Source organism: Eublepharis macularius, chromosome 4 (assembly GCF_028583425.1).
Source record: "Eublepharis macularius isolate TG4126 chromosome 4, MPM_Emac_v1.0, whole genome shotgun sequence".
Classification (NCBI taxonomy): Eukaryota; Metazoa; Chordata; class Lepidosauria; order Squamata; family Eublepharidae; genus Eublepharis; species Eublepharis macularius.
In genome coordinates, this window is record NC_072793.1 from 118936464 (window position 1) to 118955259 (window position 18796).

Here is an 18796-nt window from a genome sequence, read left to right on the forward strand (position 1 = left end):
CGTATTGCATTGTTTGACTCTCCCAACCATAAATAAAAATTAAAAAGCTGATTGAATGGTTCTTCATATATGACTACAGAAGTTCACTTATGTCGTTCTGATTAGTCTGACAAAGGGAGTTTTGACTCTCAAAAGCTTATACCCTGAAAATTGTGTTAGTTTTTAAGATGCCACTAGACTTGGACCTTGCTGTTCTATTGCAAACCAGCTACCCACCTAAAACTCAAATTGCAGTTTATTCTTGGTATGAAAGCCAGCCTTGGCCCATGTGCTGCAAAAAGTTCAACTGCAATGCTAAATATTAATAAGCTAAATTCAGAGTAGTTTGCTTAAAGTTTGCATCATACTAAGGACTGGATAGAAGACTGAAAAAGGAGAGAAGCACAAAAAGTGTGGATTTAATTGGATGGAAATTTTAACAATGCAATCCTATGGTGAGTTACTCCAGTCTAAGCCCATTGAAGTCAATGGACTTAGACTGGAGTAACTCTCCATAGGATTGCACTGTAAGTGTTGGGGTAGCTGTGTGAACCTCTGCAATCCTATTACTTCAGTCTGAGCCCACTCATTTGAATTGAATTGAATTAAGCCAGAGTAATTGGATAGCAGTTGAAATGCTAGAACATAGAGCACCTGATTGCCTTAAAACTGTATTAGATGAAATATGTTGCTATATTATTATTGTAGGAATAAGCTGCTGAGACTCATGGGTGTAATTTATATAAAACAAACAAATAAAAACTTCCAAAGGTGTACTTGAGTTAGTCTGTTACAGCAAAGCAAAACAGAATCAAGAATTAAGACTAAAAAAATTTTCTCTGGTCAAATGAGTCAGACCTCACTTCTTCAAATACTTAGGAAGTGGATAATTATTTTATAGGGTTTTATAACCAGGATAATGGGGGTGGAGTGGGGTGGGGGACAGGATAGAATGAGAGAGAGACCTGTAGTAAATAATTCAGGTGTGATTCCCTGTGTGAAAGACTGGAACATATGTAGTTGGTACACTTAGTGAACGATGAGAAAAGTCAAAGGTTCCAGCTGCCCATGGTGTACAGTTATAGACAAAGTCTATAAATAAAGTCTAATTCTGGAAGATGTAGTATGATGAAACATAAGAAAAGGTGTACAGTGTGATGATATGATTACAACATAATTGGAAGAACCAAATGACATTTCTAAAGAGTAGGTCCTGTTGAATCATTAACAACTATAGAACCAAAATATTTATTGCATGTAGCCAAAGACCATTACAATCAAGCAAATAAAACACATAAGCAAAACATAAATACCAAATGACAAAACTATGACACATAACACATGAGGATAATTATGAGCACCTTTGTTATATATAGGAGAAGGAGGCTTAACCATTAAGCACAGCCTGAGCCCTGATTTTCTTAGCTGCAGGTGCAAACAGTGCTATTCTATAAGAGAATGTTGGAATGAAGAAGGGTTTAATTTTTCCACCACAGGGGAAGAATCAGATTTTTAAAATTTCACTAAGGAATTTATTTCTGAATTTTGTATACAGGAAGCAGAATAAAATTAATCTCAGAGAAGTTAAAGCCATTTCAAGACTAGGAAAGGCGATTTTGGCCAAATAAGAGACTCTGCCATGGTCCCTCTTGAACACCTTGAATCAGGAAGAAAATTTGAAACAGAGAGTTGTACTTCTGACCAATGGAGCATCCATTTTAAAGATCCAGTCCTGTATATTGAGATTGGGCAAGGGGATACCCTGAAAGTCATCTACCAGGGAATAACAATGGAGGATATTGTTAAAACCAGTGGAGCAAAGGGCATCTGAATGCAGCGGTGCATTGCTTTGTCTTCAGAGTGGACTAGAAAAGAGATTCCTTTGCTTTCTCCAGAATCTAAATAAGGCCAAATGCAAATGGGCTCTGATAGAAGGTAACCCAAGTTCAGCCTGCTCTAAAGCTGCTGGAGTGCCATGAGGCAAAGCTAGAATCCTCTTTAAAAGCAGATTTGAATTGGTTCTAGGGTCAAGGTCAGACGTTCATTCCAACTCCGGATCTCTGCACCATATAGAAGCTGTGGGATGGCCTTACACTGGAACAGTTTCAAGGCTGTCTCAACTAAAAATTTAAAGATGGCCCTAGTGGTTTTCAGAACTGCAGATTTTGTTATTGCCATGTGGGCTTTCCATGAGAGGATTTCATGATACTTAAAAGTTCTGCATCATCAAGATCTTTTCCCAAAGACCATTATTTTGGTCAGGGCAAAGTTGATGTTTAAGGCCTTGCCCTTACAGAAATTGCTCAGTTTGTTCAGCATCCTCCTTAAACCAATACAAATTAGGGGCAACATCATCTTGTCTGCATATAGGAGAATTGATAATTTCTGACTCCTCCCCCCAAAGATGATCGAAAGAACTCAGGGCCTGACAAGCTTGGAGCTATGTCATTTAAGTAGAGATTGAAGAGCATTAGCAACTATAAGTTAGATTCATGATGGTGTCAGTGTTGGTGTATTTATTTTTATTTATTTAAAATATATGTAACCTTTCTAACCAAGGTGGCTAACATTAAAAATCTAAAAAACAATTTTAAACAGTTTAAAACAATGTAAATTTAAAACAATTTTTAAAATGATGTAAAAAATTCAGTACACCCAGACACACAACACAAAAACAAAAAACAGGGAGGAGGCCAATAACAGTAACTGGAGGTATACCAGAAAATGCGAAGAAGTCTTCACCCAGTGGCAGAAGACAACAGATGAATGTCCCTGGGAAGGAAGTTCCAGTTTTGGTGCCACAATTGAGGATGCCCCTTTCTTAAGTTGTCGCCTTTCTAGCCTCAAAGGCTGGGGGCACTTGAAGCAGTGTCTCCAAAGATGACCAGAGGGAACAGGTAGGTTGATATGGGAGAAGGCGATCCTTAAGGTATGCTGGTCCCAAACCATATAGGGCTTTAAAGGTCAATACCAGCACCATGGATTGGGCCTAGAAGCAAATTGAGAGCCAGTGCAGATGAAACAAAACTGGAGTGATATGGTCCCTATGACCTATTCCAGTCAGCGTTCCAGCCGCAGCATTCTGTACAATGGTAGCTTCTAAACAGTCTTGAAGAGTAGCCCCACATAGAACATATCACAGTAGTCTAATCTAGATCTTACCAGGGCATGCACTACAGTGGCAAGATCTTCCCTGCCCAGGAAAGGCCGAAGCTGGTGATAAGCACCCCTGGCAACTGCAATCCCCTGTTTATTCAACAAGAGGCCCAGCTCCAGCAGCATCACCAGTCTATGAACCAGCTCTTTTATGGGGAGTGCAACCTAATCTATTTTAGAAAGTAGAATGGTGACTAGGAGGGGGGGGAGTGGAAAAGTACACCTATTATTGATGCCGCAATTAAGCCATCATATGTGATGAAATGGTGATACTGTAAACACATTTTATACATACCCCTATAGATCTGTTCCATACAGCACTCTGTTTCTAGGGAGTTATAGGAGGGTATTACCGAGTATTTAAATACTTCATGTTACAATTTCATGTACTGCTAATTTGATACAATTATTGCTTATAGGTTTATCTATTTATTTTCTTATTTGTATAGACATAATTAATTTAGTGTCAGGAGAAGAGATAGAGTTGTACACCAGAAAGGGGCGGTGGGGTTTGACATTGGAACACATGTTTGTAATGGTAATGTACCACTCGTATTGTTTGAAAAGTTCCTAGAAGCTTAATTACATGGCACATAAATACTGGTTATGTTTAGGTTCCTACAGGTATGTAAATAAGTATTCTGTGATCCTTCTTCAATCAGTTAAATTAAATTCTGACATTTGGTTCACTAATTAGTGTAATGCTTTGTTTTATCCATTATTTTATATTTCTTCAAATAAATATATTTCCCCATCCTCTACCATTCAGAATGCACAATAAGTTTCTTTTTTTCTTTTGAGTAAAGGTTTTTCTTTTTTTTGAGTAAATGTTTTATTTAAAAAGAAAAGATATGAATAACAATAGAAAGTGCATAGAAACTTGTACAAGCACTACATTTGAATTAGATTTAAACTAACAGAAAATATATTCAAAGTATATAATAGCACAAATAAATTATGTGACGGCTCTCTTCCCTCTCCTTAGTTGCTTATACCCAGACTTTAATGTCAATGATTTTTAATCAGTAATCTCTTCTGTGCTTTATCTCTATAAAATAATTACCTTAATTTATCTTAGTTTTAACCTAAATAATCAACTAAATCTTTCTATTTTCTCCAGAAATCTGATATTGGTCTGTTGTGCACATAGGAAGTTAATTTAGCAATTGATTCATATTCATACATCTTGTCTGTCCACTCAGGCATGTCAGGGCATGAATCTTTTTCCGTTTTGCTGCATATAATATTCTCACAACTGTCGTCATATACCTGAAAAGATCTCCCTGTTCTTTTGTGACATTATTCAGTGAAATATTTAATAGCATATTTTTAGGGTTCAGCTCAAACCTGAGTTTAAGAATCTTCTGCATCTCTTCATGTATCTTTATCCAATAACTTCGTGTTTCCTTACATGTCCACCACATGTGATAAAACGGTGCATCCATACAATGACATTTCCAACACTGTTCACTATAGTCCTTACTAATTCTTGGAATATCTTTGGGCGTAGTATACCATCTAAAGAACCTTTTGTACCAGTTCTGTTTTAACAATTGGCAATCTGTAAATTTAATATCTTTGATCTATAGATCTTCCCATTGATTCATAGAGATGGTTTCTCCAAAGTTTTTCATCCATTTTTCTGTGTGGTGTTGCAGTAGAATTTTATAAATTTTTCTGAGTAAATGCTTCAAGTCACCGCTTATTAGTAATATGAATTCTGTTTTTTCTCTTAATCTGCCACCTTCTTTGAGAGTTTGTTCTTTGAACTTAGATACTATTTGATGATACATCAACCAAGGGATGTTTTCCCCTTGAGCTTGGATTTCTTGCCAGGTTTTCACATTACCTTGCATATCTGTCATAGATTCATAGCTGAGCTGATCAATTCTATTTCTAATGGTGGTATCACAATAAACATCTATTGGCAACATCAGTGGCGAGATTGGTTGGCTCAATCTATTTCTGCATCGAAACCATATTTTAAGTAGTCCATCTCTTAGTATTTGAACACAGTTTTGCTTTTGAATGGATTTTACTGATTTCTCAAACCATAAATAGTTATGAATACCCTCTTTAGCATCTGTTGTCTCCAATTTTATGTGTCTTCTGCTCGAATTTATAATCCAATGGGTTATCCAAACAAATGCCACTGATGGGCAGTACAATTTAATATTCGGTGCTTCCAATCCTCCTCGTTTTTTAAATCCTGTAATACTTTAGATCTTATTCTTGTTTTCTTCCTTGTCCATTTATTATTTTCTGCCACTTACTTAAACTCTTTTGATCTATGAGAATTGGCACCATTTGAAACAAAAATTTCAATTTTGATAGTATATTCATAATTCTTCCTAACCATGAAATATTCAGTTTTTTCCATCTTTGCAAATCTTCAGTAATGCTTGTCCACATTTTTTTGATAATTGTCCTTATATAGGTTCTTATTTCATGCTGATACATTTATTCCTAAGTATTTTACAGGTTTGTAGTAATAGCATAGTCCGTTATTTTTCCAATCTCTTCTTATTCTTCTGTTGTTGCTGAAAGTACCATTATCTTTGTTTTCTTTTTATTCAATTTATATCCAGAGTACTGTCCAAATTTTAATATTTGTTCCATTACATAGATCAGAGAATTGTTTGGATTTGTCACTGATGTAACCACATCATCCACATAGCTTTTCATTTTATATATCTCTTTCCCCTCCTTTATTCCATCAATTCTACTGTCTTGCCTGATTCTCACTGCCAGAATTTCCAAAGAAATAATAAACAGTAATGGTGATATTGGGCACACCTGTCGTTTTCCTTTTGTTATTTCAATTTTTTCCACAAATGAACTATTAACTAGGATTGTGCCTTGATGGTTACTATAAATACTTTGCATCCAATTCAAAAACTCAGTCCCACAGTTCATTCTTTGCAATGCTTTTATAAGAAATTTCCAAGACACATTATCAAACACTTTTTCAGCAGCCACAAACATAGATGCAGTTCCCCCCCTTCCTTCTTGAATATTCATTTGCATTGAGGAGATATTTAATGTTATCGTTCATGTTTCTCTTTGAGACAAATCCTGTTTGGTCTTCATAAATTACATCTTTTTAATCTTTCTGCCATTATTATTGTAAATATCTTATAATCCACATTCAATAAAGAAATAGGTCTATATGATTGTGGTAATAACAGATCGTTCCCCTCTTTATGTATTAAAGTTATATTTGCCTCTTGCCACGCCCATGGTAAGTTCTTCCTGTCTTGTATCTCCTTCATCACTTTTTGTTGGAATAGCACAATAAGTTTCTTAAAACACATTGAAAAGCTTTTCATACTTTTATGGAAACGGAGCTTGCAAACAACATAAAACTACCTTTAGTCTAAAAACATTATCTTGTGCTCAGCCAGCACAAAAAAGCCAAGATAGTTTATGTTAACTTCAGCCTTATGTAATCCTTTTACCATTTCTTATGATCCACCATGAAGAAATTTGTATCTATGGACTTTTTTAAAAAAAAGCAACTAAAAGTCTTAATGAAGTCATCCCTTTATCTTTGTTTTACTTTGAGTTTTTTTGTGTGAATTTGCCTCATTTTTTTGTACAAATTGACATGATAAAATATTATGCATTGGTTTTTCAATCTCAGACCTCTTACCATTGTCCAGAAATCCATTTCCTCATTACTACGGGACCAAACTGGGCATGATTCTGGGAGTGTTGAGAATGGAGCTTTCCAGCCTTTTTTTTTTTAGAAGGTAGGAATGAGGCATGAAGAAAAGCAGTTTAGCTTCCCTGTTTTCTTTATCTAGGACCCCCCCCCATTATTTACCTTTTTAAAGTCAAACAGGGGTACTTGTATGTTTACTCAATAAAACAAAAAGTAACTCTTTTCAGCTCCCCCCCCCCCGAATCTCTTTCCCCCTCAAATTAACTGCCTATGCTCCCTTGCTGTCTCTATGACAGGAAGCCCCATCCCAGAATTCCTACATAGTATCACCTCCCTTTGCCTTCAAAATCCACCTTTCCCATAAACCCTTTTGATTTACTCCCTAACCAAAGTACAGTTAAACTACATCTCACAGTCAACAGAGTTTACTTTCCTTTTTTCTTTCCTTCCTTATGTTTCCTCCCACTTGTTGATTCAGGGACTAGGGGACCAAATTACTACCACTGTCAAAAATGAAACTATAAGCTCCTTGAGGCAGAATTGTACAACTTCATGGTACTGCATATGCAATACCCATTTTAAAAAATAGAATTAATCTGTGTAATAGATTATAAGTGCAAGAAAACGGGGGTTTGTTTTGCACATTTCTAGAGTGAGTATCATTTTTGTCTGTTACATTGGAATTTGGCTTATAACCTAATTTTTTTCCTTGCGGATAAGTTACAATACTGTGTGTTTCTTTTACAGTTTTATCTTCAAGACACTAAGAGTAGTAATGGTACCTTTATAAATAGTCAGAGATTGAGCAGAGGATCTGAGGAAAGCCCACCATGTGAGATTCTGTCTGGTGATATCATACAGTTTGGCGTAGATGTGACTGAGAATACGCGGAAAGGTAAGGGTACGAATCACTTTCCTCCCTTCTTTTTTAATTTAGGTTCTCAAGAGAGCTTCCAAGAACTACAAAATATGTAGTTTATATTATTATTGTATTCTTAAAAGAATTTCTTCAAAGATTTTGGCAGAAACACCTTTCTGTCTCTAAACAGTGCATATCTCTTTGCCAGCTGGAAATGTGTCTGTTTTTCCAGAGAATAATATGCTTGTAAGGACACCTCTGATACGCTAAAGTTTAAATGCCTTGTTATTGGCTAGAATGCAAAATACGGGACAAATTCTGTTCAAACACCATCTGTTCTTTCGTTTTCCATTCTGCATTCTTGTAGCCTAACTTCACTCAGCTCTGCTATTCTGTTGATGACAAATTAGCTACTGTAGTTACTCTGCTGGCTTTGCTGTTGCTCACTGTGCCTTACGCTTCTCTACATGTTTCTGTGTTTTTTTGGTTATTTCTTTATATTCACAGTAGTTCGAAAGCAGTGCAAAATCCTTCCATCTCTGAAAAATAAAATGAAGTAGAATATATAATTATTTGCATAATTCTTGCATTTAAACTAATGTTAAAGAAAACAGTGCACAGGAAACTTGCGCTTTCTTATTTTTTTAAAAGAAAGCTGCAGCTTTTTCAACTTGATGGGTTGTAAAAGGATTAATGAGCATGGTCATTTAAAAAAATAATTCAAGCATAAGTTGAATATTATCAGATAAAACACATCTCAATTCCTTTCCTATTTATTTGCCTTGAAGTTAATATGCTGTACAAGAGTGTCAAAGTTCATTGCAATTGAACTGCCATACAATGTTTTATTTACTGCTACTAACAATTTCAGCACATTGACAATAAACTGCTGATACTGTTTAATCAGTGACCCACTTGGCCATCTTGGAAAATCTGGTAGAACTTTCTCTTGGTTGCCTTAGACATACTTCAAAATTAGTTTGTTGAAATTATGGTCACCAGTCTCATGCAAACTTCCACATCAGCCTATATTTGAATGCACAGAGTTTACTCAATCAAGAGTCTCTATGCAAGGCAACTTTTGCTTTGGTCCTTGAACCTGGCAGCACTACCCTTTAACAAAGCCTCTTAGGAGCAGTCTTTATATCATACTGAACTTTTTTTTCTCTTCCTTCCTTCCTTCCTTCCTTCCTTCCTTCCTTCCTTCCTTCCTTCCTTCCTTCCTTCCTTCCTTCCTTCCTTCCTTCCTTCCTTCCTTCCTTCCTTCCTTCCTCCTGCCTGCCTGCCTGCCTGCCTGCCTGCCTGCCTGCCTGAAACATCAATAAATACAGGCTTAAAACATATAGCCTTATCTCTGAAAAAGAGATAGCATCTGTTTAACATGTGCTGCTTGATTAATACATTATGGCCAAACAAAATGTAGCGAAGTGTCCAAAGTCCTTCACCTGAGATTTTCCTCTTTTTACATCCTGGGTAGTTATGCTTCACTTTCAGTCCAGGAGGGATAAAAGCATACAAATAGGGAAAAAACTGGACTTGTTTCTGCCTGCATGGTGGTACTGTTATGTAGCTAGGACAAAGCCATGGGTACTTTCATGCTAACTGTGTTAGTGGAAGTCAGTGACTGGATGCACCTTCATCTGTATGTTGAGGAATTCCCAGCAGTTAGATTAATTATGTGTGTGCTTAGTAACTCTTACAGTCACATTTTCACTTGCATTGCTCCTACTGAGAACTATTTTTCTGTTTCCAAAATTTTTGTGGATATGAAAAATTTTAAAACTTCTGGGTAGAGAGGATTGCCAGGGAGAACTGGTGGGCATGGGAAGGTTTAAGCCTATACTCCTGCCCATTTATCTACTTCATTTATACCCTACCTTTCTCTCAAATGGGGAGCCAAAGTGGCTTACATTGTTCTCATCTACTGACTAGCAATTTAAATTGTGATTTAAATCAAATTCATCCTGGTTGAAACCTTGTCTTTCCCTTAAAATGTATGGTTTTAATGTTCAGTTCTAACTGTTGCTTTAAACGTTTTTTGATTTTATACGGATATGATCCAGAGTAGCACATGTGTAAGCATAAAGTGCTTTTAATGGGTGCATAGGTGCATATGTAGGGCTACCAGTCCCTTGGTGGGGGTGAGGGATCCTCCACATCCAGCTTTTGCCTCTGTCTCCACTGACCTAGCCAGCAGGGGGGAAAGGCTCAGGGAATGGGCCTGAGAGGCAAAAAATCTCCTAGGCTAATGTGCAGCGGATGTCCTCTGCTAGGCGTGACAATATCACTTCCAGAAATGACATTGGACCTGGCCCCTATGAAGCATGGCAGTGATGTTCCAAAAGTGATGTTCCCAGTTAGTGCTATGCCCCCCGCCCCGGGCTGGGAAGGTAAGCAGGCAACCCTATGCATGTGTAATGGCCCTCCTTTTGAGGGTTGCTTTTCCTAGAAAGGGAGAACTGCAAAGCTGCCGTGCATGTACAGAGCATAGCATGTGGAGCTTTGGATCCCAGATTCTTTAAAAGAATGTCTTATAATGCAGTCCTTATAAGATCTAATAAAATCTAGACACTTAAAGCTTTTTACTGTCTACTAATTCATAATTGTTGCAAAATATTTCTTGTATTACCCAGACTTGATAGCATGTCTACAACAACTGGCTTGGATCCCAGCTAGCATTTTGAAGGGTACAAGGACTTTCACTTGCAGAATGCGATTTTCCTGCCTCCCTCTCTACCCAGTGGCCCCAGATTTTGAGCTGACACAGGGAAGGAGGCAGAGAGATTATACTCCATGAGTGGAAATCCTTGCGTCCTCAATCACTAGTTAGAAGGAACCAAGCCATTGTATTGTCGAAGGCTTTCACGGCCGGAGAACGATGGTTGTTGGGGGTTTTCCGGGCTGTATTGCCGTGGTCTTGGCATTGTAGTTCCTGACGTTTCGCCAGCAGCTGTGGCTGGCATCTTCAGAGGTGTAGCACCAAAAGACAGAGATCTCTCAGTGTCACAGTGTGGAAAAGATGTAGGTCATTTGTATCTACTCAGGAGGGGTGGGGTTGAGCTGAGTCATTCTGTAAGAGTTTCCCAGGGTGTGGAATGCTAATGGCGGGAGGCTTCACTGTATCCTGAGGAGGTTCTTTTGCATATGGATTGGTGCTTGATGTGCTAATCTTCTCTGCAGGGCTATTGTCGGGTGTGGAGTGTTTTGTTGGCCTGGTGTTTTTCAGAACTGGAGCCCATGCTCTGTTCACAAGCATAAGCAAAACTTCAACAGGAAAGAAGAAACCTTAAGAATGAACAGAGCATGGGCTCCAGTTCTGAAAAACACCAGGCCAACAAAACACTCCACACCCGACAATAGCCCTGCAGAGAAGATTAGCACATCAAGCACCAATCCATATGCAAAAGAACCTCCTCAGGATACAGTGAAGCCTCCGCCATTAGCATTCCACACCCGGGGAAACTCTTACAGAATGACTCAGCTCAACCCCACCCCTCCTGAGTAGATACAAATGACCTACATCTTTTCCACACTGTGACACTGAGAGATCTCTGTCTTTTGGTGCTACACCTCTGAAGATGCCAGCCACGGCTGCTGGCGAAACGTCAGGAACTACAATGCCAAGACCACGGCAATACAGCCCGGAAAACCCCCAACAACCAACCAAGCCATTGTCTATAGTCTTGTAGATGACAGGATTACTGGAGTAATATTAAACACTTCAAGCTGTTTTCATTTGTCATAGATTCTTATTGAATAATTACTTAGAACTTACAATGTTAATGTTCTTTCCAGTCACCCATGGATGTATTGTTTCCACAATAAAACTATTTCTTCCAGATGGTATGGAAGCTAGGCTACGGTCAGAGTAAGTGTAACTTTAAGTTTGATTTTCCAATTTCCAGCAGGATTCAGATGTTAAAGAATTATGTGATCATAGCACAATTTATTCCATGTGGCAACTTTAGTATGGAAGGGTCATGGCTATTTTCTTTTCATGGAACTGATTTTGATAAAGAACATGAAAAGCAGAGATATGGGGCGGAAGTTTTTTTCCAGCGCTTAAATTTTCTGTGGAAAATTTTCTATTTCTAAATATTCATGATTTCATAAAATTAATGACAATGAATGGATACCATTGCCAGCGCAATATTGAGTAAGCTTCGTAGTTTCATTATGCCCAGAAATTGTGTGGAAGAGTACATATATGTTCTATTGATTTGAAAATGGGGGTGCTGGTGAGATAAAACAAGAGATATGTATAGTAAACCAAAGTATGAATTTACCTGATAGGCTGTGCAGGTCAAATTGAAACCAAACCAAAATTAATTTTTTTACTTAAATGTGCCTTTTCACATGGTGGAAGGGATATTGTAATCACCAATTTGGTACAGAGCTAACAAGTAATGCAAGTGATACTATGGAGAGTGACAGTGAAACTGAGCTGCTCCAGTGATCTCCCTGTTGAAATACGCGAGTGTACAGCCACATCCACATCCACAGCACATGACACAGAATTCTTTGGCTGTGCTAAAATCAGTGTATCAATGGTTTTCAGTGCCTGTATTTTTTTTACATCTAAATCACCTAAGAGAAGTACATGCTATATTGTTTTTTAATTTTTACAGGTACTAGTCAAATAAAAGTAATTCCATCTAAAGCTTTCCATTTAATCAAATATAACATTTAAGCTCATCTTGGTTTTTTCCCTCTAAACACATAATTTATGGATTTATTGCTATAGGGATGTAAAATAAACATGCATACGTTTTAAATTTTAAGTAATCATACAGGGGAAAAAAACACTAAATCAGCTTACAGTGTTTCCAGTTTACATTTTTCCAAAAAACTGACATAACTGATTAAAAGTAATTTTTTAAAAATTTAACCCCAGTTAATTGTAAGGTTATTGCATGCCATTTCTGCATAGTAAAAATAATGTTTTTTTCAGAAGTTGTTTATTGAACTCCATCTAAAACATATTCATTATTGTAAAGAATACTGCAAAGTGCTTTGCAGAAATTTTGCAGCTCTACCAGTATACAGGTGAAAAGAGAACTTTAAAAAATAATGTTACTGTTTTCTTTAACAGTGTCATCCATGCTCCATTACCCAGTCCTGTCGATAAGGTAAGCCTTAAGCCATTTATTTCTATATATTTACAGAGAAGTCAAGTAACAATAAGAAAAGATCAAATACTTTAAATATCAAAGCTTTCTCATACATTTCCCCACAGCCCACTCCTACATTCCCCATTATTAAAGGTGCAAAGTAATAGAATAATGCTGCTACTAATCTGTAACAAGGACTGTGTATATTCCATCATTTGCATAAAACACAGAATTAATAGAACTTCCGACTGGTCACATAGTGCAGCATTCACAGAATATCAGCTATGTATGTTGTGTGTTTGAAAGCCCTAGACCTGTTAACTCTGAGATACGTTTCATTGTGTGCAAGCTGTCCACAGCGAAGTTTCAGAAGCTGGAAACAGCTGACTTTGCTATCATTCTGGACAAGAATTTGTTATCATGCCTAATTTCTTGCTCATCTTAATTGCTACCAAAAGCAAACTAAATTGTACACAGTAACAAAATATATGCCAGATTTCTTACTTTGCATAACTTTAAAAAGTCAAAGAGTTCAGTTTTTGAGATTTTTATTCTAGAGTTCTTAGACTTGTATGCTTCTGATGCACGTATAAACCCCAACTGCGTATGGAAGTTTACAATTTCACTGTTAGTCAAGGCTACCTCAGTAGGAAGAACAGTTTCACTACAGGAAGAATTTGAAAATGGCATTGATTAAATGAAATAATGATAGTGACGTGGTTTTATTACAAATGGAAGAGCTCAGCTTTTTCACATAGTGCTGTACACATTAAAAGCTGGTTTTAATTTCATTTTGGATCATGATTCTAATTCTAACTTGCATAGGGATGCCTAATTTCACCATATTTTGAAAAAACTGCTGCCATTTCATTACATCAAATATAAGATGAAGATTAGGTCAGGCATCTGTTATAAAGCTTGCAAAGAACTGCACAGGGATCAAGAAAGGGTGTCTTTCTGAGAACGAATATAGAGTGAAACTTGATAGACCCAGTGGAAGACAATGTAAATCCAACTGTTATGTCACTACTCTGCAGCATTACTGGAAATGATTACCAGAGATTGGGTTGCATCCAAAATACTGTGAGCAATGCTCCCCTGACGAAATGGACGATTCCCATCCACCTACTCCCTGCATACTCCGAAATTCTCCCATCAGGGTTTAGAGGACCCCCAGGAATAGTGCTGGACACGATGTCAAGATCCACCGGGGAATAAAAGAATTGTCAAAAATCACTCTCTCTTTGGTGGATTTTCTTTTTGATCAACAGAGAACAAACATTAGATCCAATGGATAATAATATTATAGCCAGCCTTGAAATGAAATATCTAGCATTCTTCTTGTAGCTTAAAAGTTCTAATGGAGGAAAAATTTGTCACCTTTACGTTTGGTAATACACTGCCTTTAGAAGGCGTTTTTGTTCGATGCTTCTCCTCTGCTTCCAAGTGCTTTCAAATAGAAGTTTTTTTCTGGGATGTGGATGTATATTTTGTGATAGAATTCCTGTGAAACAATACAGATGTTTCCATTGCTTTTCAAGAACTCTTCAAAATAAATATGCAGTTCATTGTTACAATGAGTTTGCTTAACACCGAACTCTAACAAAGGTTTAACCTTTTATATCAGAATTGAAGAAACTGTCCCTTCCCCCAGTCTCCATTGAGCCCTGTTAAAAGTTGCTTGGTTAAAAAATGTCATCCCCAAACCCCAAAACATTATAATACTAAAGCAACTTAGTGAAAATAACTACTCTATATTTGTAGAGCAGACAAGAATGCAACATAAGTGAGTAGACAGTAATGCAGAGGCACATTTACTGAAAATGTAAAAAATTAAGCCATAACATTTAACATGACAGCATTTCTAACTTATCATACATAATGCATCAAAGTGGCTATTTTTAAAAGGGGTAATTTTTGATCCATGAACAGCTATCTATCATTCTTGATATAAGTATAGGTTAGGTTAGAGACCAGGGCCAATTTAAATGTTGCCTTTTGTAGTACAGGTACATTCAGCATTCTATTGCAACTGGTTGAGTGAGTATCGTTTCTTGAACATTCCAGCACAATGACTAATACTGTGTTATAGTACTATAGCAAGGTATTAAGAACTTTACAAGCTTAATATTTTCCATATAAGGGAAAAGGCAGAGAAATTACACACGAAGTGTTATATATAAATATGTTTGAGTTTATAATGCTGCTTGTCCTGTGGCCTCCCTTCCAGCTGTATGAAGTAAACATGTCTGAGCAATACTATTGAAAGTTTCTACCTGAACCACAAAAATGGCTTTGAGGCTGTGATAGGCCTGGTATAGAAATTGCTTCATATATCTGGACCAGTTCCATACAGTCAGAAACTTTTCCTGTGACTGTAGTGCTGAAAGAACAGAATGTCATAAGCTGGGACCCACAGGGCATCATGAACAAGAGTAATCATTTTGAAATACCCTCCACCCTCAAAATCGTGTCCTCCAGGATTCTTTAAGCTCCCAGGAACTAACTACTTCTCTCCACTTTTCCCCATTTAACTGGAGTCCAATTGTACTCAACATTCCATGCCTCCAGGAACATATTTAATCCGCATCAAGTGCTGTGCGTGTGTGTGTGGTGGGCAGGGGGGAATCTCTTAACTGGCAATTTATTTATGCATGCATACATGCATGCTTATCTGGGGAGTCAACAAAAATGTAGAAACCCATATCTTGTCTCAGGGAAGTATTAGGTGGATGGCCATGTTCATCTGCAGTAGAACAGCAGAATTTGAGTCCAGTGGCACCTTAGAGACCGACAGATTTTCAGGGTATGAGCTTTCAAGTGTCAGAGTTCCCTTCTTCAGTTACCTGAAAACCTCATACTCTGAAAATCTTGTTGGCCTCTAAGATGTCATTGGGCTCAAACCCTGCTTGTCTAGAGGGTGGACCAGTTATGTGAGTGAACCAGTTATTCTACTTTCATGATTATAACTTAGGCCAGTCACTTTACTATTATAATGAATGATATATATGTGGGGTGGGAGTGAGACATTGTTTATCTTCCTTCATGTTAACTGCGCAGGATACTAAAAATGATGCCATCCCTGCTGAAGAGTTTGCAAATTGCAGATGGCTTACATAAGTACATATAAAACATTTGGGCTTCTTTTTATGCTTTTGGATTCTGGCTCAATATAAGGGTGCTTAGTACAGCTGTGAGTGAGTGGTCATGTTTTTTCTTGCATTTATGCTTTTATTTATTTTTAAAAAGCTGTTATGAGAAACACAAAGGAATCTTTGTTTTTGAGAACCATTTTAAAAATCATAATGTTGATTAAATACATCTGAGTAATTAAAATTGATGATATATAGCTTCAATTTGAACTTTGTCATTACACTTTATTTTTATGAGTTGACCTTGTAGGACTCTGAAGAAGTTTGCTGAAGTCTGACACAATGTGGTTTGACATTGTTTATCAATTTTACAGGTTGCTGCTAACACTCCCAGTATGTACTCTCAGGAACTGTTTCAGCTTTCACAGTATCTACAGGTAATTTTCTTTTATAAGCTTTCTTGTCACTTTTGTCTTTACAACCATCCTGTGAGGTAGGTTAGGCTGAGAGAAAGCGACTTACCTGAAGTCACCTAGTGAAACTGGGAGTTTAAACCCAGTTCTCTCCAGTCCTCCTCCAACACTCTACCTACTGCACACCACTGGCTCTCATTTAAGACAAATGATTGTTATGTCTTTGATATTGGATAGATTTGACATAGGTCAAATCCACATTACTCATTCTAAGTCGCATGTTCCCCGCATTCCCCACGCAATCCCGAGTGCCGGTCACATTACCTCATTAAACAGACACATTACATTCACATTTCTCCCGAATATGTGGTCACAGGTTTTCAACGGGAGTTTCACGGTGGCCGTAAATGGGCCAATGCGCAATTTACGCATTTTTTTAAAAAACCACCCCCCTTCCTGTCTCTCCAGCCGTTCCGAGAGTTCCTATTGGCTGATTCAACTTGCAAGTGCTCCGTAGTCTGCAAAAGACTGCTTTTGACTTCATAGCATTGGATTTATTGATTATGCTGTTTCTGAATCAAATCTGGTAGTTTGAAAAATCATTTTGGGATGAATCCATCCTCAGAACGGACTCGCGAAACTTCCTTTTTAACTGTTTTTTATTTTTTTTATTTTATATTACTGTAATATCGAAATTATGAAATATCGAAATAATGACACTCCAAGGAAGTGAAACTTCAGTAAAATTCAGGCACTGAACTGTCCTGCATAGGAAATGCCCACGAAAGCTTCCCACATGCTTCCAAATTTCCAAAAAAGAAATGGGAGAGAGCCATCAGTGCTGTCAGTGGGGGAAAGAGAGGCATCATTATCTTCAATGATGTCTCTTTATAAGGCAAGATCGAAATAACGGAAAAGTACGCTAAAAAAAATAAAAAAAAATGGGCGGGAAAAAAGGTCCCGCCCAAAAAAGCGGTTTTCAAGCGTCCGTGTGACCGGAGGGACGCACGAGAAAGACGGATTGGAAGCAAGAATGTGAACGAAGAGGAAAAAATCGCGGATTGGAGGCAAACAGAAGATATCCGATAAACATGCGGGTAATGGGTGAATGTGGATTCGACAATAGTGGCCTTATGTCTAGGTAGTTAAGGGGTTTGGTGCTGTAGATGTGTTAGGACTAAGACTGAGACAGGACTGGCATTGCTGGCATTACATAGATGTAAATGCCGAGTGGCCTTTCCCAACTTTCCACAGCTACTTATAACTTCCTATAATATCTAAAATTCTGGAAAGCTGGCTTAGAATTTTAAGTACCATATACATGAGCAGCATTTATACATTTGCAAGCAGGGGACTTGCTGGTGGCATCTCATTTCCCCCTTTGCCACTATTTCCTCTTTTCTTTCCCTGAAAGTTCCCACAGCCTCTTCTTTTTTCCTCCCTCCTCTTCTTCCACTCACCAGCCAACCTACCTTTATTTGCCCTCTTGTATTAAGTCCTTATGCTTATGCCCTCCTTCCACAACCCTGGCAGCCTCCCCCTGGGAAAAATCTGACAAGTTGTACAGTACTGGCTGCTAGGCTAGGCTCAGTTGTGCGGTGGGGAATCCATAAGGACTTACAAAGGTCACCTCACTTTTCCCGTATTTCCCACCCCACACTATTTCCTCTTTCCTTCCACCTGGCAACCTCATATCTTCACCTTTCCCTGCTTCCTTCTGTCCTACCCACCCACCTACATTTTATCTTCCCCCTAACTTTAGCTGTATTTATTATTTACTTCATTTATATCCTGTCTTTTTCCACAATGAGGACCAAAACCAGCTTACATTTCCTCCCTTTTATCTTCACTTCATCCCTGTGAGGTAAATTAGACTTGAGAGCATGTGACTGGCCCAAGGTTATGTTGTGATCTTCCATGTCAGAATGGGGATTTGAATCTGGGTCTTCCATAACCTAGTCTGAAACTCTAGCCACAACACAATACTTGCTTTTGTGAAGTGGCTGCTGTTGAACAGTAGCAAGCAGCCAGTCCTTAATAACAACAACAACATTCGATTTATATACCGCCCTTCAGGATGACTTAACATCCGCTCAGAGCGGTTTACAAAGTACGTCAATATTATCCCCACAACAACAGCTAGAAGCTGTGACTGACCCAAGGTCACCCAGCTGGCTTCAAGTGGAGGAGTGAGGAATCAAACCCGGTTCTCCAGATTAGAGTCCTGCGCTCTTAACCACTACACCAAACTGGCTGTCCTTAGTAGGTAAGGCAAGTTGCATAGTAGCAAATCAGCCAGTGGTTGCTGATGGGCCTCACCCTGATGTGTGTCTTTGTGTGTTATTTCACTTCTGACTTATGGTGACCCTATGAATTCTTGCTCAGATGTTGCAAACTGGAGGCTGGGCTTTCTTTATTGAATCAAGCTATCTCATTTTGGGTTTTCTTTGTTTCCTACTGCCTTCCACCTTTCCTAGCATTATTGTCTTTTCCAGTGAGTCTCATCTTCTCATGATGTGACC

General features: G+C 38.0%; 1 protein-coding gene across 22 annotated transcripts in view; it reads left to right on the forward strand.

Annotated features, from left to right (window-relative positions):
- Positions 1-18796, forward strand: part of SLMAP (sarcolemma associated protein) — a 205777-nt gene that overhangs the window by 115385 nt on the left and 71596 nt on the right. For all 22 annotated transcript variants that reach the window (XM_054975444.1, XM_054975446.1, XM_054975461.1 and 19 more), the window contains exons 3-6: positions 7547-7694; positions 11454-11526; positions 12751-12787; positions 16236-16298. In XM_054975444.1, the coding sequence (XP_054831419.1) occupies positions 7547-7694; positions 11454-11526; positions 12751-12787; positions 16236-16298 (321 nt within the window). The remainder of the gene's footprint in view (positions 1-7546; positions 7695-11453; positions 11527-12750; positions 12788-16235; positions 16299-18796) is intronic.